General features: G+C 37.9%; 1 protein-coding gene across 7 annotated transcripts in view; it reads right to left on the bottom strand.

Moving 5' to 3' along the window:
* The window catches only part of SLC44A5 (solute carrier family 44 member 5), a 414,235-nt gene that overhangs the window by 284,687 nt on the left and 102,250 nt on the right, over positions 1-27,298 (bottom strand). The window contains exon 1 of one of the 7 annotated variants that reach the window (XM_021096465.1): positions 17,473-19,117. The exons of the other annotated variants lie outside the window; for them this stretch is intronic. Coding sequence (XP_020952124.1) covers positions 17,473-17,500 — 28 coding nt within the window. The 5' untranslated portion in view covers positions 17,501-19,117. Of the gene's footprint in view, positions 1-17,472; positions 19,118-27,298 lie in introns of those variants that run through there. 7 annotated transcript variants of the gene reach the window in all.

Raw genomic sequence — 27,298 nt, 5'->3', positions numbered from 1 at the left:
TTGTTCATTTCAAATAAGTTATGTTTTTAATGAAGGGGTATCTTTGTGAATTATGTGATTCCTTGTGTTCTTCACATACACATGACTTCTTTTTTTCTGGGATTTTTATTAAAAAACATATTGAGATTAAAGTCAATAGGACTGGTCTCTCTAGAGAAGATATATTTACCACCTGTTAAAAGAGCATTTTTCTCCAAACTGTTTCATGTTATACTGCAGGTCAACATCTGAAGGATAATTATTGACACTAGCCCCTCAAATCCTGCTTCATTCCCATTGTCTTTATCCATCTAATTTTGCCCCTATTGCTGACTGAAGAGATAACTATTCATAAGAGATGCTTTAATATGTTGTTAGGGTTTTGTTCTCTCCCCAAAGCTCTATTTCCTCACATGTTAAACACAAACTGTTCTCACTCTCAGTTTCAATTATTTTCCATGAACCGTTCAACACTCTTGACCATGTCCACTCCATTATTCTAGTACGCGTTCACAACAGGCGGAAGGCAGAGGCCAGAGAGATAGGATGGAATAATGTCTAATACTAAGATCTTAGAGGTACTGTTGTTTTCAAAAACAACAAAGTATGGTTATTGACAAAGAAGTATATCTCTGAGGAATTATAATGTGATAGTTTTAAATGAAAATCAAACATTAACAGTAGGAGTGCCCATCGTGGCTCAGCAGTTAATGAACCCAACTGGCATCAATGAGGATGAGGGTTCAATCCCTGGCCTCGCTCGGTGGGTTAAGGATCTGGTGTTGCCGTGAGCTCTGGTGTAGGCTGCAGATGTGGCTTGGATCCCACGTTGCTATGGCTCTAATGTAGGCCAGCAGCTACACCTCCGACTGGACCCCTAGCCTGGGAACCTCCATATGCTGCAAGTGTGGCCCTAAAAAGACAAAAAGACAGGAAAAAAAGAAAGAAAAACAGTAATTTCTTTTAAGTGTGAATAACAGAAATAAAATGTTCCTTCAAGTTTGTGCTGAGAGCACAGAGAAGAAAGATTAATTTTACCTGAAGTATTCAAGGAACAGCACATTCTAGGTGAGTTTAGCCAACACTAAGGGTGATTTGCCTGGTATCCAGTCCCCTTTCTTCCTTACTGCAGAGTGCCACTATTGTCCAGGATCCACCCTTCTCTCTTATTTCTCAAAAGTAAATCCTGTTAATCCCAGGCAGTCAGTCTGAGTCTCCTTCCTCCTGCTAGGGGTTGCTTTACTCAGGGGCACATGGCTCAATGTTGGTAAATGACCTGTGAAGAAACATGTGCTGGGGCTTAGGGAGAAAATTTTCCCACTCTGGGAAAGACTCACAGAAAAAGATGTATCCTTTTCAGCAGGACGTTGTTGTGACTGGTTGTGACGGTATTTTGCAACCACAAAATAAATTAGCCTGAGGTCCAAACAGATACACTGAAGATCAAAGAGCTTTAAAATGGCAGGAACCTGGGCTCTCAGTGATGACAATGAGATTTTAATTAACCAACCTGGGAAACTCTAGGTTCCATAACACATCTTCTTCTTAAATCATGTGAGTTGGAGAATTCCTGTTACTTGCAACTGAAGAATGAGTATGAATTTGATACAGGAAGAAGGGAGGAGCAACACAGGTATAAGAAACAAGATGCGTAAAGTCTACCAAGTGAGAAAGAGCATCTCTATTGGATGACACTGAATGGATAAGTACATATTTTTCTTTAAGGAACTTCCTCACTCTATGATGCTTCATTATCCCCCAAATCATGCATAGCCATCCTTAGAAGATGTGTTACAATTTAGGATGTGTCAAAGAGTCTAATAAACTCATACATAGCTTGAGCATGAGCACGCATGTGCTCACACACACACACACAGACATACATGCATAGTATGCAGTTTTTGGTAACATCATGAGATCTACAGAAAATATCAGGCTGTATGGAAATATCAGTTGCTTATTTCTCAAAAAAGTGATTTGTCTTAGAAATTGAAGCAGCTCTAATATGTTTTTTACGGTTGTGACAAGTGGTAGTCAGAAGGTTTGTCTGACTATTGGTTTGTCCTTCTTCCATTTTTTCATTTTACCCTTTATTTGTTGTTACCCTGAGAAGCACTGAAATTTATTGTAGTGACTTCACAGTGTTTAAGAATCTTGAAATAGCATGTAGCTGACTAAACACATGGGTATGTTACCTGTTTTAATGAAAACAGGAATATACCAGGCCCAGAGATTCATCTCTCCATGGAGGAGATTTTTGGTCTGCTTTGCTCTTTTGCCTTTAGTATCACATTTCAAAACACAGTGAGGAGTTGGTATGCCAAGCCAAATTTTTTCCCTTGAAATGCACATCATGTGTAACATTTCAAAGGTCATTTTCTAGAATGTCTAGGCTTTTAAATTACAATAACAGGAAAATGAAAGAATCTAGCCTGTCGAAACCTTAGCAGAATAACAAATATTTTCTTAGAATGTACAGAGAGCTTTATTCCCAAAGGCATTTACTGAGCATCCACTATTTTCACAGGGGCTATCACAATATCTGGCACAAAGGCACTCAATAAATAATAGCTGAATGAATGAATAAATGGAAACTTAAAAAATGAAAAGGAAATAGTCCCTTACCACAAAGAGATTACAGTCTAATAAAGGAGACACACATAGACATAATTATAAGGCAATGTGATATAAATTCTACAAAGGAAATACAAAGTGCTAAGAAAGCATATAAAGAAGTTATTAAATGCACAAAGCTAACACTAAGGAAGGCTCGGTCATAAAGGTGTAATAGAGGTATATTGCTAGAACAGGATTAGAATTAAGAAAGGTCATGTTCCTAACCTTGGAAAGTAGAATAAAAAAGTGCAGTAACTTTTGTTTTAATCTATTCAGTACCTCCTCCTCCTTTTAGTAACAAATCCTACTTTCATCCTGACTGACCATAGTGTCAGCATAGTAAACAGACTGGGTCAGTGATGCCACCCATCCATTAGGGTAGAGTGGATTCAACAAGGATTAGGCAAATGCCCAAAGTTGGAAAGATCAAAAACCCTTCCCTAGGACTTTTCTACCTGGAGCTGGCAAATTAGTTCCCTTCATTATATTCTTGCAAAATTCTTCATATATAAGCCTTAAGGTGTCAAAGATCATGACCCTATCATTTGAAGAGTCCTGTCTACAGAATAAGAAAATACAAACAAAATGCAGAGAAATGGAAGGAGTGTTATGAAAGCATTTAGGTTCCTGGCTCTATACACATCCGGCCTCATCCTTGCCCTTTACAATTACTTGAGCTGATGAAGTCTCTCTTTTATTTAAGCTACTTTGCATTAGATTTCTGATTTTTAAAACTAAAAGAAAAACAACACATAGACAGTATCAGAGGATCTCAAGCCTTTGGCTATGCCTGACAATATTTCACCCACCATTAAACCTGGATGACATTTAATCTTTAAATATCCAAGCCAGCTGTCAAAAAGGACAAAGGTTAATTACATACCAATTAGCATATATGTCTTATTAACAAATATGTTCCTAATAATACAGCCTCAAAATACATTATGTAACTATTAGCAGAATTGTAAGAATAAATGATAAATCAGCAACAGAGAGAAAAGCTATCAGAGAAGAAACACACATTAACTACAAGAGAAATTAGACTTATAGCAGAAACATCAGCCATAAGAGAAAAAAAAAAATTTAATAGCATCTTCAAAATCCTGAATAGCCATTAATCCAAAAATTTATACTGTGCTAAACTACCATCTCTGAATGAAGATAAAAAACACTGACATTTCCATATACATAATGATTTTCAGACTATAAAGCAAACCATCCATAAGTAAAATAATTACTCGAGGACATACTTTATCTAGAATAAAAGTAAACCCAGAGAAAAGTTGTGGCTCACAAGAAACAATAACCACAGAAAATTTTTGACTATTGCTGTATTTCATTAGCGATTGCCAAAAATAACTTATTTTGTATGTTTAAAAACTGAAAAACTGGGAGTTCCCATTGTGGCTCAGGGAAACAAATCTGGCTAGTATCCATGAGGACACAGGTTTGATCTCCGGCCTTGCTCCGTGTGTTAAGGATCTGGCATTGCTGAAAGCTTCGGTGTAGGTCGCTGACAAGTTTTGGATTCCACATTGCTGTGGCTGTGGTGTAGGCCGATGGCTACAATTCAAATTTGACCCCTAGTCTGGGAACTTCCATATGCCACGGGGGTGGCCCTAAAAGGACAAAAAATTTTTTTTTTTTTTTTTTTTTTTGTCTTTTTGCCATTTCTTGGGCCACTCCTGCAGCATATGGAGGTTCCCAGGCTAGGGGTCTAATCAGAGCTGTAGCTGCCAGCCTACACCAGAGCCACAGCAACGCAGGATCCGAGCAGCATCTGCGACCTACACCACAGCTCATGGCAATGCTGGATCCCATGGTCCCTAGTTGGATTCATCAACCACTGCACCACCACGGGAACTCTGGACAAAAAAATTTTAAAAGAAAATTAAAAACTGAAAAACTAAAGTTATAGACAATAAAAACAGAAGAAACACATGAGAAGAAGGATGTTAATGAGTATTTCAAGCAGATAAGATTCATGTGTTTGGGAGACTGGATAAGAACAAGATCTAAATTTTTGAATTGTTGCACCTCACAATGGAATACTACTCAGCCATAAAAAAAGAATGACATAATGCCATTTGCAGCAACATGGATGGAACTAGAGAATCTCATCCTGAGTGAAATGAGCCAGAAAGACAAAGACAAATACCATATGATATCACTTATAACTGGAATCTAATATCCAGCACAAATGAACATCTCCTCAGAAAAGAAAATCATGGATTCGGAAAATAGACCTGTGGCTGCCTGATGGTAAAGGGAGGGAGTGGGAGGGATTGGGAGCTTGAGCTTATCAGACACAACTTAGAATAGATTTACAAGGAGATCTTGCTGAGTAGCATTGAGAACTATGTCTAGATACTCACATTGCAACAGAACAAAGGGTGGGGGAAATAAAATGTATGCATGTAAGGATAACTTGATCCCCTTGCTGTACAGTGGGAAAATATATATATATATATATACAAATCTGGCTAGTATCCATGAGGACACAGGTTCGATATATATTGGGAAACCCTGAGGAATATATAGCAACTCTCTGTAAAAAAATAAAAATAAAAATAAATTTTTGAATTGTTAGAAAAAATCATGATTAGGTAAAAATTAAAACTTCTATTTCTGACAATATGCTAGACCAAACAACCTGAAAATATACCATTTATTCATTCAAAAATATTTCCTAAAACCTAATTTTTGGCCCATGTTTTCAACTAGTCAGATATAAAGGAACACAGACATTGCACATGCTCTTTGTGAACTTTCCCTTTTCCACATGTCCCGTCTTAAATATATCTGAGTCAAAGAACCCATACCTTTTCATAATAAAGCCACTGAAATAGCAGTGACGTATTCCTACAATGTAATGTTGCTTCAGTCAATTTAATCATAATTTCCTCTTTATAAATTTGAACCTTATGTTTCATTTTTAAGATAGGCATAAGGAAGATACAGCTTTCAGTCTACTGTTTTAAATCTCTATTTACCTTAAAATAATAGCAGTTTTCAGGCTTGATGCTAATATTTGCAAGCTAGTATGGTTATTTTTACTTTTGCCTTCAAAAATATTTTATTTGTGTTATTTTATTTTAATACAATAAAAGCTGTGTAATCAGTCTATGTTTTTCCATACAAAGTAATTAAAGTCAGACATGCTCAGTGGCAGCAAGTACAAAAAGAAAAAAGAAAGTACATGTTGTCAAAATCATATTCTTTAAATCAGCAGAAATGTAAATTTTCCATAAAATGAATTTAATATAGTTACAAATATGGATTGTTTTCAAGAGGAGAGAACTCATTCATAGTTCTGCAAATATACTTCCTCTCTCAAATGACAAAATTATATGCAGTACATTGAAAGTCAAATTTTTACTATCAGCAAATATAATCAAAACGTTTTTGCCTAATGTTTTGCATATTTGCCAGTATATTTTATACACTCAAATGAGAAACAGGAATTTTCAGCTGCAGCTAGGCAGCTTTTGGCTGTCCCACCTCTCTTTTTGCTTAGATAATGGCAGGAATATTTTTAATACCTTTTCAGTTCATGTGAACACACTCAGTCCTCTGTCACTGCATAGATGTGGCCAATGTAAGAATTCTTAAAAATCACTATTCCCTATGGAACAGAATAGATAGCTATTCACCAAACTCTCCCTTCCTTCTGGGCACATAGCTATACTATACTTTTCAACCTCCCTGGCAGCCAGATGTGCCCATATGACTTAGTTCTGACTAATGGAAGGTGAGCAGAAGTAACAGACACCACCAGCAGACCCTGCCCATAAAACACTCACATCCACTATCCAGTTGTCAATGCCCACGTGACCGTGGAAGGCTCCTGTTAAAGGTGGCAAAACAGATGTCAGGATATTTAAAAAACTGTAGAGCGCAGTCCCCCTTATCCCTGATTTCCACACCCCCAACACACAGATATACCATTGTGATCCATGTTGGTATTATGTGAGCCTGAAATAAACCTCTACTGTGCTAAACCATGACAATTCAAAGATTTATTTGGTGCAGCAATTAGTCTGTTACAATCAATGCAAAGATTAATTCCTTAAAATCAGATATTGCTATAAGAAAAACCTAAAATAGGAGTTCTCATTGTGGCTCAGTGGTAACAAACCCGACTAGTATCCATGAGGATGCAGGTGGGATCCCTGGCCCCTGCACAATGGGTTAAGGATCGGGCGTTGCCGTGAGCTGTGGTGTAGGTTGAAGTTACAGCTCAGATCTGGCATTATGGTGGCTGTGGCGTAGGCCAGTGGCTATAGCTCTGATTTGACTGCTAGCCTGGGAACTTCCATAAGTCCCAGATGTGGCCTTAAAAAAGCAAAAAAAAAAAAATTTTTTTTAATTTTAAAAAGGAAAACCTAAAACACATGTGCTTGGCTTTGTGGCCAGGCAGTGGATAAGAAGGAGTTAATATCAGAAGCTGGAAAGATAGAGGATCTTGGTATACAGTGGCAAAACATTTGGCAAACTCTGAAGATAGATCATGTGCCCAGTGAACCTACAGCTCTACCCAGCCAGAGATTACTCTTCCCAGGATCATGCAGTAGACATGTTTCTTTGAAAACTCCATCTTGTCCTTCTTTACTTTATACTGTGCTGGTAAATGACTTAAGCTTAAGAACAAAGACCTAAAGGCATAAGTGACTTAAGCTTAAGAACTGTTATGTGCCTAGAGGTCAGAGTAAGAACTTAACCTTTTACCACCTAAGTGGCTTTTTAAATAGTAAAAGAAGTACACAATAGTAAACAAACCCTATTATCATCCACCCACAGCCACTCCTCACTTGATCTCATCTAAAGAGCTCAATAAAAGCAGTGTGGTTTCTTGAGGCAGGGCTCTTGGTCCCTGAGACCTTGAGTCCCCCGGTTCCCACCTTTACTTAAGACAAATGTCTCTGTGTCTTGTTTTATGTTAACTTTTTTCCTTAAGTTCCATAGCACCCGTTCTTCAGCCCCATCCTGCTGAGCTGGCCTCAGCAAGCTAGCTCTTGCCAGAACAGGAAGAGGCATGATCTTTGCCATCACTTTCTCCCTCTTCATGTCCTTTCTACCGGTATAGTCTTAGAAACCAAATGAGTGACACTAGGTACCTAAGTTACTGCTTGAAAAACAGCAGACTCCACCAATTATAAATATGAGGGGGTTTTTTACTTTATATGGAAGAGAAATAAACTTGTACCATTATTAGAACATTGCACATTTCTAGACTGTTAGAGTAAAAATCTTAACTGATAAAACACTCTGAAGCTCATTTGTAAAAATGAAGCAAAACATTTCCACTCATCAACACAATTCTTGGTAAAGTCAGAGAAAATTACCTTGGTAAAAAGAGCCTTGAAAATATCAAATGCATAATAAGCATTTCATTTTCAAGTCAGTATGCTGGGTACAAGGTTTTAACCCCCGAAAGGGGTTCTGTGAAACCTCCTGAATAGCAGCTCTACCATTTACTGGTTGTACAGCCTTGAACAAATAGATTTATCATCTCAGAGCCTCCTTGTTCTCGTATAGAAAATGGAGAGAACTTACCCTAAGTTGTACAGCTTTGATGACAGTATTATATCACATACAACATTCTTGGGGCAAGTCCAGGCATTAAGTAAAGTGCCAAATTGATTCTCTCTCCTTATCCTATAGTAACTTCAGGGTATGAAGCAAACTTTAGAAAATTATTGGTTTGTACTGATATATAAGATAACTCTCAAGAAGATTTATTTCAGTGAAAGGCTTCAATCACTGACTCTAATGAACATTAAAAAGCCCAATACAAGGGCAGATTAACAGGGTAAGGGAGAGACAAAGGGCTGGTCTTCCCACCACATCTTAGTGAAAGTCTCTTGAGGAATTATTTCCCTCTTATCTCAGGTTCCTCTGCCCCTCCTCAATCTCATCCTTCTTTGCCAGTCACTGAAAGCCTATAAAGCAGTCACAAAATAGATAATGGATCCGATATTTCTTTGTCAGCTGAGATGTTGTTACTATGTTACTACGTTCCCTCAACTTGCACAAAGCTAAAGATACCAGATCTTGCTCCCTTTTCAAGCTAATCTCATATTATTAGGGTGAACAGTCTGGTAGGCATAACCGATGATAATAGCAATACTTTAATGTTTGCTGAGCATTCAGTAAAGTTCAAAGAACTTTTACATCCATTTTCTCATTATAATGAAAGAAACATGATCAAGTAATACCTACAGGAAGGAAAACCTTCCAGTCACAAATTTCATGAGCCAAGGAGAGATTATGGTGGCTTTTATAGTCATCAGTAAGCTGCCACCTCACCCTCAAAAAGACAGCTGAAATAGTTTACACCCCAGGTTCTTACACAGAGGATTCTTCTTGAATAATTGTGCTTCTCTGATGAATTGTTATCTGGATTAAAAGCCTCAGGCATAGGGAAATTGAATGCCAATGAATAATGCCAAAGCCAAATGCTTAATAAAACATCACTATACAGCAAAATAATTAACTTCCGTTGTTCTCTTAAAAAAAAAACAAAACCTGCTTTTCTCTAGGCACACATGTGCTAAAAAATGGATACAACAAACTCAAGTCACACAAAGTGGATCATTTAGCTACAATGAAAATAAAATTATGAAAGTTCTTTGTGATGAAACAATGCATGAGAAAGATTTGAGTCCTAAAAGCAAGTGTGAAAATCATCACATGGTACCCAGCGAAATGCCAACAATAGTTTTATGAACAAAAGCAACAGAGGAAAGGCAATAATTTTGATACACCAAATAAGTGGAAAAATTCCGTTATTACACCGCGCACACACACACACGAAGCTTCCTGAGTACAGACCTTGTTTTCAAAATTAATGGTAGCTCTGCGTCTCCTGTCTTGCTTGCCTACAGAGGGAGGCAAAAATTTAGCTCAATGAGACTAAACAACACTGATCAAAGGACAGAAAAATATTTCTGCCTGTATATCTGACAGCATGTTTTTAGCCAGCAGCATTTTGTTTTATCATTGCCTTGTGGGAAGTCTGAACTCACATGAAATTAGTCAATTATGGTGCCAACCACCCTGTGGACCCTCAGTTAATATTCATGCATGAAGACGATAAGGATAAATTTTGAGATTCCCACTTTTTAAAATAGAAATTTAAATTGTTTTGGCCTGTAAACTGACTTAGAAAGAATTACTATTTCAAGAGTGGCTCCAGTGGGACTTTTGCATATATTTTGAAAAAGCCAAGCACTGTGATGGAACAAGCCTGGCACTGGAAGCTCAGGAGTGTAGCTCCAGTCTTGGCTTGGCTGGTACTCAAATCACTCAGCCTCTCCTGAGCCCTAATTTCCTTATCTGTCTCATACTCTTCTTACCTATCTCTTATGGTTATTCTGAGAATTAAATGAGAGGAAAGCACTGTTAAAGTTAGAAGAGTTATGGGAGCAAAATGTATCACTGCCACAATGTGTGTTCTTGACAACACTCACAACCACAAGAAGAGGTACGAAAACACACAGACATCTCAACCCTTTCTCAGCATCTTCTCTCAAGTAACGTCAATTTTTCTCCTCAATAATGTTAATGGATATTAATAATTTTCATTTGTCGAAATCCATACTTGACCCACGTTCTTTTCAAAAGATGCATTAACCTTATAAACTTCTGAAATGATGTGTGTTCTGTTCCAACTGTTCATTTGTAAAAACATGTTCTCTCACATGTTGATATAATTATTGGTTTGCCATAACATTTGGGTTGCAGTGAAAGAAAAAGACTGTCTCCATGAATAGCAACAGAACTACTCCAACAATATCGTTCAGTCAGACTAATCCACCAGGAGCCCTGAGTCACTAAAGAGCAAGCTGAAAAGGATCTCTAATATATCCATGTAGGCTGGAGATGCGACGATCTGAGTGCATGTACAATATTTTTAAAGAGAAATTTTAAAAAAAACTGTTTCATTTCTAAAATGTTATGTATATATTTTTTTTTCCCCTATACACTGAGGGAAATTTTTTGCTTTAACACTTTTCATTTTACCTCCCAATGATTCATTTTGACTACTTCCATGAGTCAACCAAGCAACAAAGAATATGTTTATGACCCTAGGTTGGCAAAGTGACTTGGTATATGTATGTATATATGTTATAAAGACCTCTAAAACAAAATATAATTAATGCATAAAATTTCATTTTCCCCAAGGTTTATCTTATTCTACTCATAATTTAATTTGGGGGTATTAAAAATAAACAAAAGTAATCACTGGTATTAAAAGTTTAAATAATAATTACTTTTGGGGGAAAAGTATTGACTTAAGCGACATTGGAAAGATTTAAAGGGGCTGGAAATGCGTATTTCATGATATTGGCAGTGATTACATGAATGTGTTTACTTTGTGATGATTCATCAATCTGAACTCTTATAAAAGTGTATACTGTTCTACATGTGTATGTCAATAAAAAACATGTGTATGTCAATAAAAAACATTATCAAAAGAGCACAGAACATAGGAACTCTGAAAATTGGTTTCACAGTCATTATCCTAACTCCTTATCTATAGGATTTTCAAAGTTTTACAGATTAAAATTTAGAAACCACAGAAAAACATGTTTTCTTTTCCTTTTGTTTCAACTAAAATCTAAGTCTTCTGTATAGGCACAAAGTAAAGTATACCAATACCAGAAACTAATTTGAAACCAGTACCTGTAAAATCAATGTGAAAACTGATCATAGAAGCTCTAAGTTAGTGTTCAAGTAGTCTCTTCCCTGCCTCGAATAGAAATATACAAAAATTTCCTATAACTAGAAAAATACCTCTATATGCCCCAGTTTATCAGACAGAATGATTACTTTCTTCTTCAGATAAAGAATGGACTACAAATAGGAAGGAAATAAAATACTTTTGAGAATTATAATCATTGTTGAGAGAGAGGTTAATAAAAAGAATTAGGCAAGAGGGTATAAAAATGCTAGACTATTTGAGCTATGCTACACCTTTAAGATTTTCAGCCACGTGAGTTTTTCTGGAACCTTAGATGAAGCCCAACTAAATTATCCTTGAAGAATTAGAGGGAAATATATGCCATAATGGTGATGACAAAGCTGAAGGCTGGAGGGAGTTGGGGTGGGGGGTGGGCAGTGACTTGGATAGACTGACAGGGACCCTCAGAAGCTGTTGATCTTTCTGGGACATACCAACAAACAATGTCTCACTGCTGGTGTTTTACAGTGAGATGAAAAACATTGTCAAAGGAAATCTAGGAAGCATCTAGGCCAAGAGGGAACTTGAAACTTCGGAAACCAGGGCTATGTTTTTAATTCAAACTTTACAGACCGAGTTTGGGAAGAGAAAAGGATAAAAGAAGTGAATGGTCATCAGATTACAGAATGTGACTTGGATTTCTGAGATTGTTTAAGAGGTTAAAATGAGGAAAATGAGTTGGGAAAAAACACTCATCTTGCAAGAACTAGAAGAATCAATACGTTTGCTCAGAAATTTACAGCTTGGATCAGAAAGGCTTTAAATGGGAAATGAAAGTGGTGCAGTAAAAATGCTCCGTTAAAACTATAAAAAATAGAACAGTTACTTTGGAGGACATGAATGATATTGGAAGAAGACTTGCAATGGCAGAGATGCTCAATAATTTACATAAGAAACCCATTTGTAAAGGAAAGGCAGAAATAAGAGTTATGATCTGAGATGTGTGCACTCCAAAGCACAATGGGTAATAAATTTGAGATACTAACACAAGGAAATAAATACAATTTTATTTATTGGATATATAAATATTTATTGAATGCTGATTATGTACTAAGCCCTGAGTTACAGACATGAAATACAGTGCCTGATAACCTCAGTGATTGAGACCTACAGTCTAGTGGGTGAGGCAGCTTAGGGAAATAACAATTATTGTATTTTAAATACTGATGGAGATATATATGGATTTCTATGAAATAAGAGATGAGGGACCTCTAACTCAAACCATAAGATTAGGGAAACTTGCTAGCGTAGTTCGTTCTCTTATTTTTTTCAATTTTATTGGAGTAGAGCTGACTTACAATGCTGTGTTAGTTTCAGGTATCTATCAAAATGAATCAGTTATATATATACATATATACATTCTATTTCAGATTCTTTTCCCATGTAAGATATTACAAAATATTGTGTAGATTTCCCTGTGCTATACAGTAGGTCCTTGTTAGTTATATAATACAGATAGAGATATATATATAATATATATTCTAATATAACACATACATATATATTATATATCTATATCTACCTCTGTGTGTGTGTGTATATTCTTTTGGGGGGGGGGCTGCACCTGCAGCATATTGAGGTTCCCAGGATAGGCATCAAATCTGAGCTGCAGCTGCCAGCCTACACCACAGCCACAACAACACCAGAGCCTTTAACCCACTAAGTGAGGCCAGGGAACAAACCTGCATCTTCATGAATACTAGTCAAGTTCTTAACCCACTGAGCCACAACAGCAACTCCCTAAAGTGTGTATAAGCTTGAACAGAATCTGAAAGAGCAGAAAGAGCAGGGACATCCTACGCGAAGGAACTGAGGTTGGCCCTTTGTATCCAAAGGTTTCACAGACACAGATTCAACCAACCACAGATCAAAAACATCCCCCCCAAAAATTCAGAAATTTCCAAAAAGTAAAATTTGACTTGCCACACTCCAACATTTACATAGCATTTTACATTTTATTCTGTATTATAGGTCATCTAGAGATGATTAAAAGTTTATGGGAGGATTGCATAGGTTATATGCAAATACTACTCCATTTTATAAAAGAGACTTGAGCATCTGCAGGTTTTGTTATCTGTGCTTGGACTCAGTTCCCTCGTGAATGCCCAGGGGCGACTGTAAGTTTCCCAAACTTGACAGCATAACTTTGCAGCTTGATTTCAGAGATGAAAATGTACATATTTCAGTGAAAACAAAACCAGATTGGAGCTAGAAAGTGTGATTGGTAGAAAATTTAGAAGAAAATAAAAAGAGAAAGAGACCTGAAACAATTCAGGGCATATACCACAGGGCCTTTGACCATTTGAAGTATGAAATGTTATATGCCTGATGCTACCATTTTAAAAGGCGAAAAAACCCTCAGATTTACTGAATATCAACTGTGTAGCTTCTAGACATTGTGTTAAACACTCTCACAGGCACTGTCTCAAGCTATGGAATTATGGGGGACTTCAAATTGCTAGGCATCGCAGAGAATTCTAATTGCTAAAATCAGTACACCTGCTAAATTCTTGGGGTGCATGATACAAGTCCCTGTTTGAGAAGTTAGAAGGAAGAATAAAGGTATGTACATGCTCTCTGAACCCAATTCTGATCAACAACAAAGATTGGCCAGTGAAGGAGTTCCTACTGTGGGTCAGTGGGTAAGAACCCAACCAGTATCCATAAGGATGCGGGTTCAACCCCTGGCCTCACTCAGTGGATTAAAGATCAGGCATTGCTGTGGCTGTGGTGCAGGCCAGCAGCCGCAGCTCTGATTCAACCCCTAGTCTGGGAACTTCCACATGCTGCAGGTGTGGACCCTAAAAAAAAAAAAAAAAAAAAAAAAAAAGGGAAAGAGAAAATTAGCCAATGAAACAGAAGTGGTAAAAACAATGGGAAAAATACAAAATGATACCTTAGATCCTACTATAGTCAGAAACGGAAATGCCAAATATATCCATATTTATATTCTAACTATAGTCAGGTTTGTTATTGGACTTTCTAAACTTTTCAAGTATGGGGACTTCTTTTTTAACAAACATGTCTTGCAGATATTTACATGGTAGCTATGTCGGTTGTTTTTAAAAATACATAGAGTGGGAGTTCCTTGGTGGCTGAGCAGGTTGATGATCCAGTGTCATCATTGCTAGAGCTTGGGTCACTGCTGTGGTATGGGTTCAATCCCTAGCCTGGGAACTTCTGCATACCATGAGTGTGGTCAAAAAAATTAATTCAAAATTAAAATACATAAAGCTTGTGGAAGGGCATGATTGTACAAACACTGCTAGCATACAAGTAAATGTATTTTTAAACATGAATTTTTTCCCAAAAAAATAATTAGAAATGTAAAATAACACAAATATCAAGTATGATGGAATGTTTCTCATTTGAACAAATTTAATATATCCTCGGTACAGTCTCACCAGCATTATTTTTATAAGGTATTAAAGACTGATGTGACTAATATGCACATTTATGAAAGCTATTCCTGCAGAATGATATACAAGTTTGAATGCCCATTCTTGCTGGCACGAAGTGAACAATTTCTCACTTTGGGGTGGTGCATTACATCTTTGAGGCTAACCTGGGGTCATTTAGCAAATTATCTGCTCCAAGCACTAAATAGCTACTAGCTTCAAAGAGTTAATGAACCCCTTAAAAAGGAAGTGATTTACTTCTTTCTCACTGGTAGGGTCACATCAGTCTCTTATTAATCCTTTCACCATTCAAGTGAGGCAGGGAAGAGACACACATTATAATCCCAATTACATGACTGGGACATTAAAGTCCAGAAGTGCTTATTGACTGGCACAAGGCCACGGAGAAGTTATATGCAGAGCTGTGACAGGAATACATAAGCCTCTGGGTCCTGTGCAGTCTCGCTGATGCACTATGGCTTGGCCTCAATAAATCTGAGAATGTGCTCATGTAAATAAGCACAGCTCAAGTAAAATAATAATAATAATAAAAACCTTAAGATATGGATTTCTCTCTGGAAATGTAATCTTACTTAAGGAATTATTTTATAAATAAATAATGAAAAATTGACTCAAAATTTATTTATAACCAGAAGAGTTTCAACACCTGAGATGACGGACTGCAGTTCAATGAAGAGCACTAAAACCAGAAATCCTTTTCATGAAATATTAAAAGAATCAAATTTACTTTGAACCTAGGACCCCAAAGATGGCAATCTGCGTCTGAGTTTGGAACAAACATAATCAGTCCAAGTTCAAGCGGAATGATTGACTATTCTTTCATCTCTGCAGATTACTGTGTGGAGTTTTTGAGCAGTCCTGAGCCCAGTTTTTGGTTAGTGACTCAAACTGATTTAGATAAACCTAGTAACAGCTGAAACTTTTCCCCAGCAAACATTTAGTGATGATTTGATGCTGCATACAGTGTTGGTGTTCAGGTATGTAAGCAAAACAAACAAGATCCTACCCTCGCAGAGCTCAGGATTTAGTGGGAGAAACAATCAAAAATGCAAATGAGTAACTGTGTAACCATTACAAAGGGTGCTACGTGCTATGTAGAAGAATTCTAGGATGTCCCGTCGTGGCGCAGTGGAAATGAATTCAACTGGAACCATGAGGATGCAGGTTCAATCCCTGGCCTCACTTATTGGGTTAAGGATCCGCGTTGCCATGGGTTGTGGTGTGGGTCGCAGATGAGACTCAGATCCTGTGTTGCTGTGGCTCTGGCTGTGGCCGGAAGCTATAGCTTTGATTTGACCCCTAGCCTGGGAATCTCCATTTGCTGCAGGTGTGGCCCTAAAAAGCAAAAAGAAAAAAAAAATTCTAGTGAGTACTAGAGTGTATTAGCACATAATCACCCACTGTAATGTGGTAGGAGGGACGTATAAAGCAGTCAGGTTAAGATTCTCTTGAGGGAAACTGAGGTAAAGCAACCTGGGCAAAGAGAGGTGAAGAAGGAAATAGATACCTATAAGATCATATTCCACATTTATGTGTGCCACATGTGCCTTTTAATATCACTTCGTGTTGTTAGAAAAGTAAAGAAATTTTTCTATTAAAATGCATTTGCCAGCACTGCCTACCTTATTTTTATTATTAACTTACTTGGGGTGGTTACAGTATTCAGAGCTGTTTTTTTCCATTCTCTTACTCATTTTGTTTGACCCTCACCACAAATATGAATTTGGTAGGATGATGTTGTTAGACTCATTTCGCATATGAGAACCTTGAGCCTGAGTTTCATCTTGCTCTATGTCACAGGGTTAGTAAACAATGAAAGCAAGAATTAGAATCTAGATCTTCTGACTCCAGGTCAGATGCTACCAGAGACTCAGATCTGAACTACACAGAAGGAAGTTCTAGAGCAACAGTGCAGGTAGCCAACACTTGTAATTTTGATGCAAAACTTACCTTTAAGCTTGAATTAAATGAACTGGCAAAACCCATTTCCCAAACGCACTTGCCAATATATCTGATTTTAATAGAGGAATTGTGTTTATCAGAATCCAGTCATTTGGCTTCGCAAATTCAGATATTTCCTAGGTATTTTATTTATAGAGCTTGTGGTCTAAGAATGGTGTAAAGTGCATCTTTGTCCACAACTTTATTTTCACTAGGTAGTAGATGATATAAACTACTCCATAACATAAAAGCTTAAAATGTGCTGAGTTTATAGAAGAAATATAACAGCATGCAATGGTAAATTTAAAGCTTATCTTACATGGCATATACTAGCAAGAATACATATATTTTCTTATATACATCCAAAACAACTGTAAATAGATTTAAGTTCCTAATTAAGATTGCCATCCACTCCCCTGAAAATGGATGCTGTTCAACAATACTGATCAGTACATAACTATAACATAGAGGTTCAGGAGGAATTCCAATCCAACATACAAAAGAGAGGCTTCGAAGAGAAAATTATGCTTTTCTTATTGCCTCTTCTCTTCTGTGCGTGATGAGTATATTGAATCTAATCTCATTTCTAAATCAATACTTACATAAAGGACCACTCGACTATCATTTCCTATTCAAGTTATACCTTGTCACTATTAACATAAAAATCTGTTTATCCTGGTTGGCTCTTGTTTACTGTCTCTTTTGTTACACTTACTAGAACCAAATATTGCCAGCTAAAACATGATGACAGCTCTATACTTTGAGTCTAACCTTGGAGATCTTCAAAACTGGTCCACATTCTTCTACACTTGCCTTTCAACCAGTATTTGTCCGGTACTCCAAGATTCTGAGGGTGACAACAATTGTACAAATGGGTTACATTTTCAGGTAAGTCAGCATAGCCGTCATGTGAAGTACTCAGACACTTTGCCTATGCTGAAAAGCAGTGATGTCATGGTGTCCAGGTAAAAAATGAGACCTAGGCACTGAATGAAAGAGCTTCTTTGCAAACTTTTTCCCTGCTAATCTGAGGCAATCATTCTAATCTCTCTCCTTTACTGACATAAAGTTGATTTGGAGCAGGATTATTTTTTGGTACTTAATAGGTAATTAGTATTTTCAAACATTTACACATCAACAGAAAACATACTGACTGCACCAACTAAGTAGTTTATTTCAGACCATGCAAAAGTAACCCCAGGTTTCTGCTTTAAATATCCAATTATGAATAAAAGTAAGTCATTTTGATGTAATGACTCAGGGCCAAAAAACTACAGTGATCTATTAGGACAAACACAGACCATATGCCCAGTACTATTAGGACAAACCCAAACCGTAAGTCATTTTCTTATGACTGAAAATAAAATGTGATGTTTGGCCTCAGAAACTATAATTTTATCTTGTCTGAGTTAGATAAATGTATTTCAGGTATATGACTCTTCTAGATGGAGAGCAATTGATAAAATCAACATGCATTAAAATCAATTTTTTTAATAATTGAAAGGGGCCTAGAAATCATCCACTCAATTTTCCAATTACTATAGTTAGGACCACTATGAAAAGCTCTTGGGGGGAGTTCCCATCATTGCTCTGTAGCAACAAACCAGATCTGTATCCACAAGGAGGTGGTTCAATCCCTGGTCCCGCTCAGTGGGTTAAGGATCCAGTGTTGCCATGTGCTGTGGGGTAGGTCACAGACACAACTCAGATTTGGCATTGCTGTGGTATAGGCCAGCAGCTGCAGCTCCGATTCAACCCCTAGCCTGGGAACTTCCACATGCCATGGATGCAGCCCTAAAAACAAACAAACAAAAAAAAACCCTCTTGATTATTTCAGAAATTTTGTTATCAATCTGAACTCTTACATGCCATGTATTATATGATTTTACACATTCTTTCTACATCTAAAATGTGAGTTCCCAAGCCTCTTTTCTAAAACATGAGATCCCATGAACTCATGAAACTCATGAAAGGCAACGGTTTGGCTGTGAACTACCTGAGATCAAGGTCTGAGAATTTGTTCATTCATGTTTCATAAATAAATGAACAAAGTGATGAATGAAGGCAAATCTTTGTCAGACTATGACCAGGGCAGGTACCATGCATGTTCATTCACCTATAACTTCCCAACATCCAGCTCAATACACGGCAGGTATTAGCCCTATGATATATTTTGTCAAATAGCCTCTTTGACCCTCTCTTCTTGCAAGCTGGGGTAGGACCTCTCAAATGACCATTTTTGTCATATGGAGTACTGAAGGACATCATGTGTGTGAAATTCTTAAAACTTATTTCAGGAGTACCCGTCGTGGCGCAGTGGTTAACGAATCCGACTAGGAACCATGAGGTTACGGGTTCGGTCCCTGCCCCTGCTCAGTGGGTTAACGATCCGGCATTGCCATGAGCTGTGGTGTAGGTTGCAGACGCGGCTCGGATCCCGAGTTGCTGTGGCTCTGGTGTAGGCCAGTGGCTACAGCTCCGATTCGACCCCTAGCCTGGGAATCTCCATATGCCGCGGGAGCGGCCTAAAGAAATAGCAAAAAAAGACAAAAAAAAAAAAAAACTTATTTCAAAGAGACTCTAAGCAGCTGCCTCCTAGAATAGCTCCCCTATCACAAGTCTCTAAAACAGGCAATTCTGTTTATGGGAAGAATAGGGTGTGGCTCTATAAATAATCACACTTGGAGGGCCAGTCTATTTGTAAAGATCTACTTTGAAAACAATGATGAATCTCTGGATTTAAGCCAGGGAATTTTTTTTTTTTTTAATGGCTGCACTTGCAGCATATGGAAATTTCTGGGCCAGGGAATGAATCTGGGCCTCAACTGGCAGCAACGCTGGATCCTTTAACCCACCGCACTGGGCTGGGACTCGAACACACACCTCCACGGCAACCCAAGCTGCTGCAATCAGATCCTCAGCCCACTGTACCACAGTGGGAACTCCCACCAGAAAAGTTGTTTTTTTTTTTTCATTTTTTAAAGTTTTATCGAAATATAGTTGATCCACACTGCTGTGATGATTTCTGCTATACGACAAAGTGGCTCAGCCATACATATACACACATCCATTCTTTTTCAGATTCTTTTCCCATATAGCTTATCACAGAATATCGGGTAGAGTTCCCTCTGCTATACCGCAGTTCCCTGTTGTCCAGTCATTCCATATACCACAGTATGCATATGCCAGTCTCAATAGGAGCAGCATGTGAGGGAAAATTCTCTTTTTCAGTTAACCTCTTTTCTAAGTGAATCTACATTTGGAGCTGCTATTCCATCAGTGACTACAGTAGCGGTCCCTCCCCTTTCCTTCCAATTTCTCTGCCCTCTATGAGTCTACATAGGATGTTTCAGAAGCTACTGCGGAAATTCAGGCACACAAATGAGGAGAGCCAAGGTGAAGCACATATTAGTACACACACACACACAGAAGCAGCCCGGATACCAAAGCCCAACCAAACGAAAGGAACAGCTATAGCACTGAATGAAAAAGAGACTTTATGACCCAAGAAAGTTAGAGTAGAAGTACAGCAGCAAGCAGACAAGGAAAGCAAAAGATGGAATATGAAAGTGGGGAAGAAAATGGCAACACACAAGGATAGAAGAAAAACAAGAGATGAACAGATGAGGATTTATGTTTGGGTGACTTTGACTCCAGTGAGATAGCTGACAATATGTCTGACCTGTGCAGGAAAGAAATGATCTCAGAGAAGTAGAGGGCACGTTTGAATAAGGTGAGAGCACACAGAAACAGACTAAAACGAGGAGAAACTAAAAAAGGAAAAGGAAAAATAAAAACAAATATACTCATAAAAAAGAGAGTACTTCCCAAACATCAACAGTTATGGAGTCATCGTTTCTTTTCTTTTTGCCATGCCTGAGTCATGTGGAAGTTCGTGGGCCAGGGACTGAACCTGCACCACAGCAGTAACCGGAGCCATAAAGGTGATGAAGCTGGATCCTTAACCCACTAAGCCACCAGGGAACTGCCACCATGTCTTTTAAAAGTTGATTTTCAAAGTTCCCATCATGGCTCTGTGGTTAACAAACCCGACTAGTAACCACGAGGTTGCAGGTTCGATCCCTGGCCTCACTCAGTGGGTTAAGGATCCAGTGGTGCTGTGAGCTGTGGTGTAGGTTGCAGATGTGGCTCAGAGCCTGCATTGCTGTGGCTGTGGCTGTGTCATAGGCCAGTGGCTACAGCTCCAATTCAGCTCATAGCCTGGGAAGCTCCGTATGCTGAGGGTATGGCCCTAAATTAGACCAAAAAAAGAGAGAAAAAAATTTAAAATAAATAAATAAAAGTTGATTTTCAACAATATCTTTTCCTGAAACTAACTTCCCAACATTCCCCCTAGTATGGGTACCAAGTGCATAAAGAAATTTCAATTTGGAGTCCAAATGGGGCCCATCTCTTTTATTGGATTTCTCTGAGATTTCCCAAATATCTTAAAGCAGTGAGCATGCTTATTAAAGTAAGAAGTTCTGGAACCACCTTTTTATTTCTGGGAGTTTAAATCCTAAGTCCTGATTCTAGAAGGATGTTGAAGCAACAAGTACAGGGAAAACATATATTAAAAGAAATAACTGGAGTTCCCGTCATGGCGCAGTGGTTAACGAATCCGACTAGGAACCATGAGGTTGCGGGTTCGGTCCCTGCCCTTGCTCAGTGGGTTAACGATCCTGCGTTGCCATGAGCTGTGGTGTAGGTTGCAGACGCGGCTCGGATCCCGTGTTGCTGTGGCTCTGGCATAGGCCGGTGGCTACAGCTCCGATTCGACCCCTAGTCTGGGAATCTCCATATGCCGCGGGAGCGGCCCAAGAAATAGCAAAAAGACAAAAATAAAATAAAATAAAAATAAAAGAAATAACTGACAGGTCTTGTTTATAAATGTATATGATTTCACACGTAAGTTTTTGTCACTTTAAACCTCAGGTGATGCCACTGTGAGTAGTTTAAATTCCAGGAAATGTTCAAATTTCCAATAAATCTGCGATATCCACCCAGTAGAAAATTACGAAGCCATTGAAAATAGCATCCTCAAAGAATATTTAGAGAAACAGGAAAATATTCAGCATATAGTTTTAAGAGAAAAAAGATGCTAGACTTTGTATATCATATGATCCAAATTATTTAAAATAAATATACAGTCATATATTAAATGACTTCTTTAGAAAAGCAATCTTTAGATCTGCATTGTTGAGTACAAGCAGTCTGTACTGATTTGTAGCACTTATTGCAATGGTCATTACTCCTTCCATCAACACTCAAGTGATTTGTCTTATGTACCTCAGTACATCCAGCGCCCGGCACTGTGACTAATCCATATTATGCACTCAGTAAACTAACTTGCTAAATAAATTAATGAAATAATAAAGAAATAGAAAAAGACTGAGGAAAAACAGGCAAAACATGATATAAAGTTGTTCCAAACTTACGGTTTGCAAAGGGGAAACGTTGAGGGGAGGGATGGATTGGGAAGTTGGGATTTCTACATACACACGACTATATGCAAAATTGATTGGTAACAAGGACCTATTGTATAGCTCAGGGAAATCTATTCAATACTCTGTGATAGCCTATATGGGGAAAGAATCTGAAAAAAATGGGTATATATGTATAGGAGTGGCTGATTCACTTTGATGTATACCTCAAAGTAAGACAATATTGTAAGTCACTTACACGCCAGTAAAAAAATTTTTAAAGTTGTTATTTTCTTCAGCATGATTTGATAGAAATGTTTTTAATTTCCTTATTCAAAAGATTCTATATCGGGAGTTCCCGTCGTGGCTCAGCGGTTAACAAATCCAACTAGAAACCATGAGGTTGCAAGTTCGATCCCTGGCCTTGCTCAGTGGGTTAAGGATCCAGCATTGCTGTGAGCTGTGGTGTAGGTCGCAGACGCGGCTTGGATCCAGCGTTGCTGTGGCTCTGGTGTAGGCCAGGCAGCTACAGCTCACATTCGACCCCTAGCCTGGGAACCTCAACATGCCACAGGAGCCGCCCAAAAAATGGCAAAAAAGACAAAAAAAAAAAAAAAAAAGATTCTACATCAAAAAATTCTGAAACAATTATCTTCTATAATCAGAAAAAGTTATCAGTAAAAGTCAGTCTCAAAGAGCACATGTGTTTACAACTCCATTTGTATGGGATATTCAGAACAGGCAAGTCAATAGAAAAGACAGATTAGTGGTTGTCTGGGGCTGGAGGATAGATGGTGAATACAAAAGAGATTCCTTGTTGGCATGGTAAAAATGTTTCTAAAATCAGGCTATAGTGATGGTCACGCAAACCTGTAAGTATGCTAAAAACTACTGAACTGCACACTTTAAAGAGAATCATAGTAAATTTCAAGTATAACTCAATAAATCTGTTTAAGATATTTTAAATATTAGTAAAAATTATTTCATTACATGCTTTTTTAAAAAATTTGAACTCACAAACAGGCCTTCAGGGTTGTAGCTCTGGATATACATATTCCTAATTTTTTTCTGTTCTCATTACATTTTCAACAAAGTGTCAATAAAAACAAGTTTAACATAATATGTGAGACCATCCAAATAAGATATGTTTCTTGGCTCAGAAGCTAAGTTACCTTAAGTAGAAATCCTTCTGGATTTACTACATCACTATTTGTACTCTCTCCCCAACACACATCCAAAATTCTCAATAATAAAACATAAGAAAACCTATTATATACTGAAGAAAATATGCAGTAGTCCCTAAAAGTAAAGAGAACTGAAGCTATCGTTTCTTCCTTCTTCCTTTCACTTACCTGTCTCTGACCATTGTCTCCAACCATCGTCTCCTAAATTATACATTCTTACTATGCAAAAACTCTCCAGTCCCCCAGCATTGAGTTACCTAAAATTCCTCAAGTAGCCTTTTGTAAGATGGAAATGGGGAGTTAGAGTTTTCCTATAGGAAGTCAGATGGAATTGTTAAAAGATAATTCCCTGGGCACCTGTCATTTTCCTTCAAAGACTCTTGAGGCAATTGATGAGACTACCAAAGACTAAGGTCAGGATTCCAGCAGGCCTGGGTCCATCCTAGGGAGGAGGGCAGGGGGAATAAGATACCCAAATGGCACAGCCGCTGGCATCATAAAGATAAATCATCAAAACAAACCTGGATAGACATAGAAGGCCATTTTTATGTATGCCCTGAATTGACTGTAAATTTCAATCTCTTAAGCAAAGACGTCAGTTTCTGACAGCAAAGACCCATAAATTATGGGTACTTAGTTGTATAAGAAACTTAAAAGATAATATTATGATAAAACAGTCTCAAAATGGAGTGGGCAGGTCAATTCCAAAATCATTTAAACTTGCTCAATTTAAGAATACTTTTGAACTTCAATCTTGAAATTGTACTCTTGGGCTAATACACATGCTAAATATAGGCTTCCTATTTCTAAGAGATGGAGATAGATGGATGGCTTGATCAATGGATGAATGAACAGATAGAAAATAATAGAAAGGGAGAGTGGTGCTCTGCAATTAACCAACCAATCAATTGTGGCTTCAAAAATACATATAGGTAAAATCTCTTAAGATATAAGGACTGAATGAAGTGTCTGAGGTTGTGTCCTTGGTAATAAAGCTGAGCATTTAAACAAAAAGGAAGGAAGGAAAGAAGGGAGAAAGGCTGAGAAAAAGAAGGGAACAAGGCAGGGAGGGAGAAAGATTAATACTAAGAATTCAAACTAGCAATGGCAAGCTATAAGAAAGCTGGTTAGGACAGAAAATAATTTGGGTCAAAAAGACTCATGAGTAGTTAAGAAATGTAAGTTAAAATAGCACCAAGATAAAGTAGTTCCACTTTACATTATACTTTAACACATTACGAGCAATCTAAAGACAGTGGAGAAGAGCAGAGAGCTATTTTAAGCAAACACTGTTTTTCAAATATCCATCTTTTACTTTTAAGAAGAAATTTTAACTCTGTCCTATTGAAGACAACACTGTGCTGTTCAAGTTTGCTTGACAGGAAGAAGGGCCAAGGGTTTTTAAATTACAATTCAGCAATATATCCCAGAGCCGGGTTGTCCTGACGCAGGGTCACAGGGGTTGAAACACAATAATATCCAACCCATTTACGGAAAAGCTATCATAAACTCAAAATGTGATATATGTACAGCAATAAAGTCTGCTCAGCCTTACACAAGGATATAAAAGAGAAACATAAAAAAAGAGAGTAGGGGTAGCACCCACCTTTCAGAGAACATAGTGGGCATACTCTGAAAACTTGCCTTGAATTTGGGGGAAGGCAACCACATAATAATCATTATTTTAAAAACCATTTACAGATTGACTGGTTTAAAATTTCAGCAAAACCACAGAATCTAAGAAAAGAGAAAATGTATAACCTCTGGAACTACATAAGCATTGGGTAGAGTAGAGACAACACTGACATATAGGAATCAAGGATCCTCTGTCATTCCTAAATCTACAAAGCTGGGAAGACAATACAGCTTCTCCATGTGTGATTTCTTCCTCTGAACCATCTGCCTGACTTGCCTCTTAAGGTGGTCCAAGAGCTATTATTTTTGGAAACGTTTTAAAAACTATAGACTACTACAAAACGTAAAGTTGCATACTTGGAAGTCAGGAATAGTTTAAGACTAAATGAGAACTCCCTGTATTTCAGATTTAGGACCCTCTTTTTCTCTCCTGGCCTAGCATCTTCTGGAGGAAAAGTGATTCTGTCATAGTGCCTCTCCACTTTTCGAGAGCCTCTGCAATCAGTGATATCCAAAATTTAGAATGAGAATAGTCTAAATAAAGTTAGTTTTAGTCCAGCCATGATTCCTGAGACTACGGTCTTTAAGATTACAAACTGTGTTTAGCTGCTAAACTTAAGCCAAACATTCTTCTCCAGTGTTAGGATACCCACTAGATTCCCCTACCACCCCATCATCCCTTAGGCATTCATTGGCAGTACAGGTGAACTAACTCCAGCACAAGAAGGTATGGAAAATACTCTCTCCAGTCTGGTCCTCTCCCCACTTATCAGTCCTACGTCTTAGAACCTGTCCCTAAACAACCTAGAACTAAACTACATATGCAGTCGTTCTACTTTCAGATATTAAAGATGGCTTTCTTATTCAGAACAGCTTTCAAGATAGACGATAAAATGAAGGCTCAACATTTCTTTCAGTGACTTAAATTGTACTTCCTTCATTTGTCAGTGATGAGGAGCCTGTCTCCCATTCCCTTCTTCACAGTACAAGTCATCAACATTGAGAGAAAACAGAGAGAACAGCTTTTGAAAGTAGAAAGAGGAAAAGATAATCAGCTCCCTTTCATTTAGTTCCCCTTTTAGCCCTGCAGACTCATTAGCAAATGGTTATAAAAACCCTATGCAAGTCTAAGTGTGGGCACCTACTATTCACACAGTCAATCCTATTTATAGATGATAAAAATAATTAAGAACTATCTTGGTCACAATCAAACAGCTCCCAAATGACTGCCAGACATTTACTAAAGAGAAAATACTTCTTTCCCCATATGAGCCCTTCAGGCAGCAGGACACACGGTTAAGATTCTGAAGACAGACAGACCTAGGTTCAAATTTCTACTTGGCCACTTTTGGTCATGTAATCTTGAGCAAGTAAATTTTATCACTTCCAGTATATGAAATAAGCAATTATTTTATCAAAAATCTACACCTTGGGGACTCCCATTGTGGTACAGTGGAAACAAACCTGACTAGTGTCCATGGGGATGCAGGTTCGATCCCTGGCCTCGCTCAGTGTGTTAAGGATCTGGCGTTGCCATGAGCTGTGGTGTAGGTCACAGACACAGCTTGGATCCTGTGCTGCTGTGGCATAAGCCAGCAGCTGCAGCTCAGATTCGACTCTAGCCTGGGAACCTCTATATGCTGCAGGTGCAGCCCTAAAAAGGAGAAAAGAAAAGAAGAAACCCCACAGCTTAAGACAAATAAGCCAGATAAGGAAGATGTTGCTGTTACTATTCCTATATATTTTCTGAGCCAGTGGTTCTCAACTGAGGGCTATTTTGTCCCCAAGGGGACATTTGGACATTTGCTGATTGTCATGACTGGGGTGGGATGCTACTAGCATCTAGGAGCTAAAGGCCAAGGGTGGGGCTAAATCATACTACAATGCACAGATAGCCCTCTACAAAAAAGAATTCTCTGGGCCAAAATATTAATTGTGCCAGTATTGAGAGACTCTCCTCAAAGAATATAAAATATCCACAGTGGAAAACAGATAAGTGTGTTGATTCCAATTAACAGTACAGTATTTTATTTAACAGAAATAGAAGCAGGGCAATATGTAGACAAAAACATTCATACTCTGATCTAATAACTTCACTTTTAGGAATACACCTTCATGAAATAACAGGAAATACACTCAAAGATCTAGGTAAGAGTAAATAGACTAGAAAATTAAAAATAGCAAATGGTCAATTTTGTTGGATGTTTACGGGAAAGGTGACTGTACAATTTGCCTTCCAAACTGAGATAATTCTAGGAGCAAAGGAGGCTGCTTTAATAATTTTGCTAGGACAATAGTCATACACAAGGACTTCCCTGGACAAACCAGAATGCATGGTCGCCTGGTTATTAATGA

The sequence above is a fragment of the Sus scrofa genome, chromosome 6 (assembly GCF_000003025.6).
Source record: "Sus scrofa isolate TJ Tabasco breed Duroc chromosome 6, Sscrofa11.1, whole genome shotgun sequence".
Classification (NCBI taxonomy): Eukaryota; Metazoa; Chordata; class Mammalia; order Artiodactyla; family Suidae; genus Sus; species Sus scrofa.
Note: the sequence above shows the minus strand (reverse complement) of the source record. Positions and strands in the feature narration are given on the sequence as shown.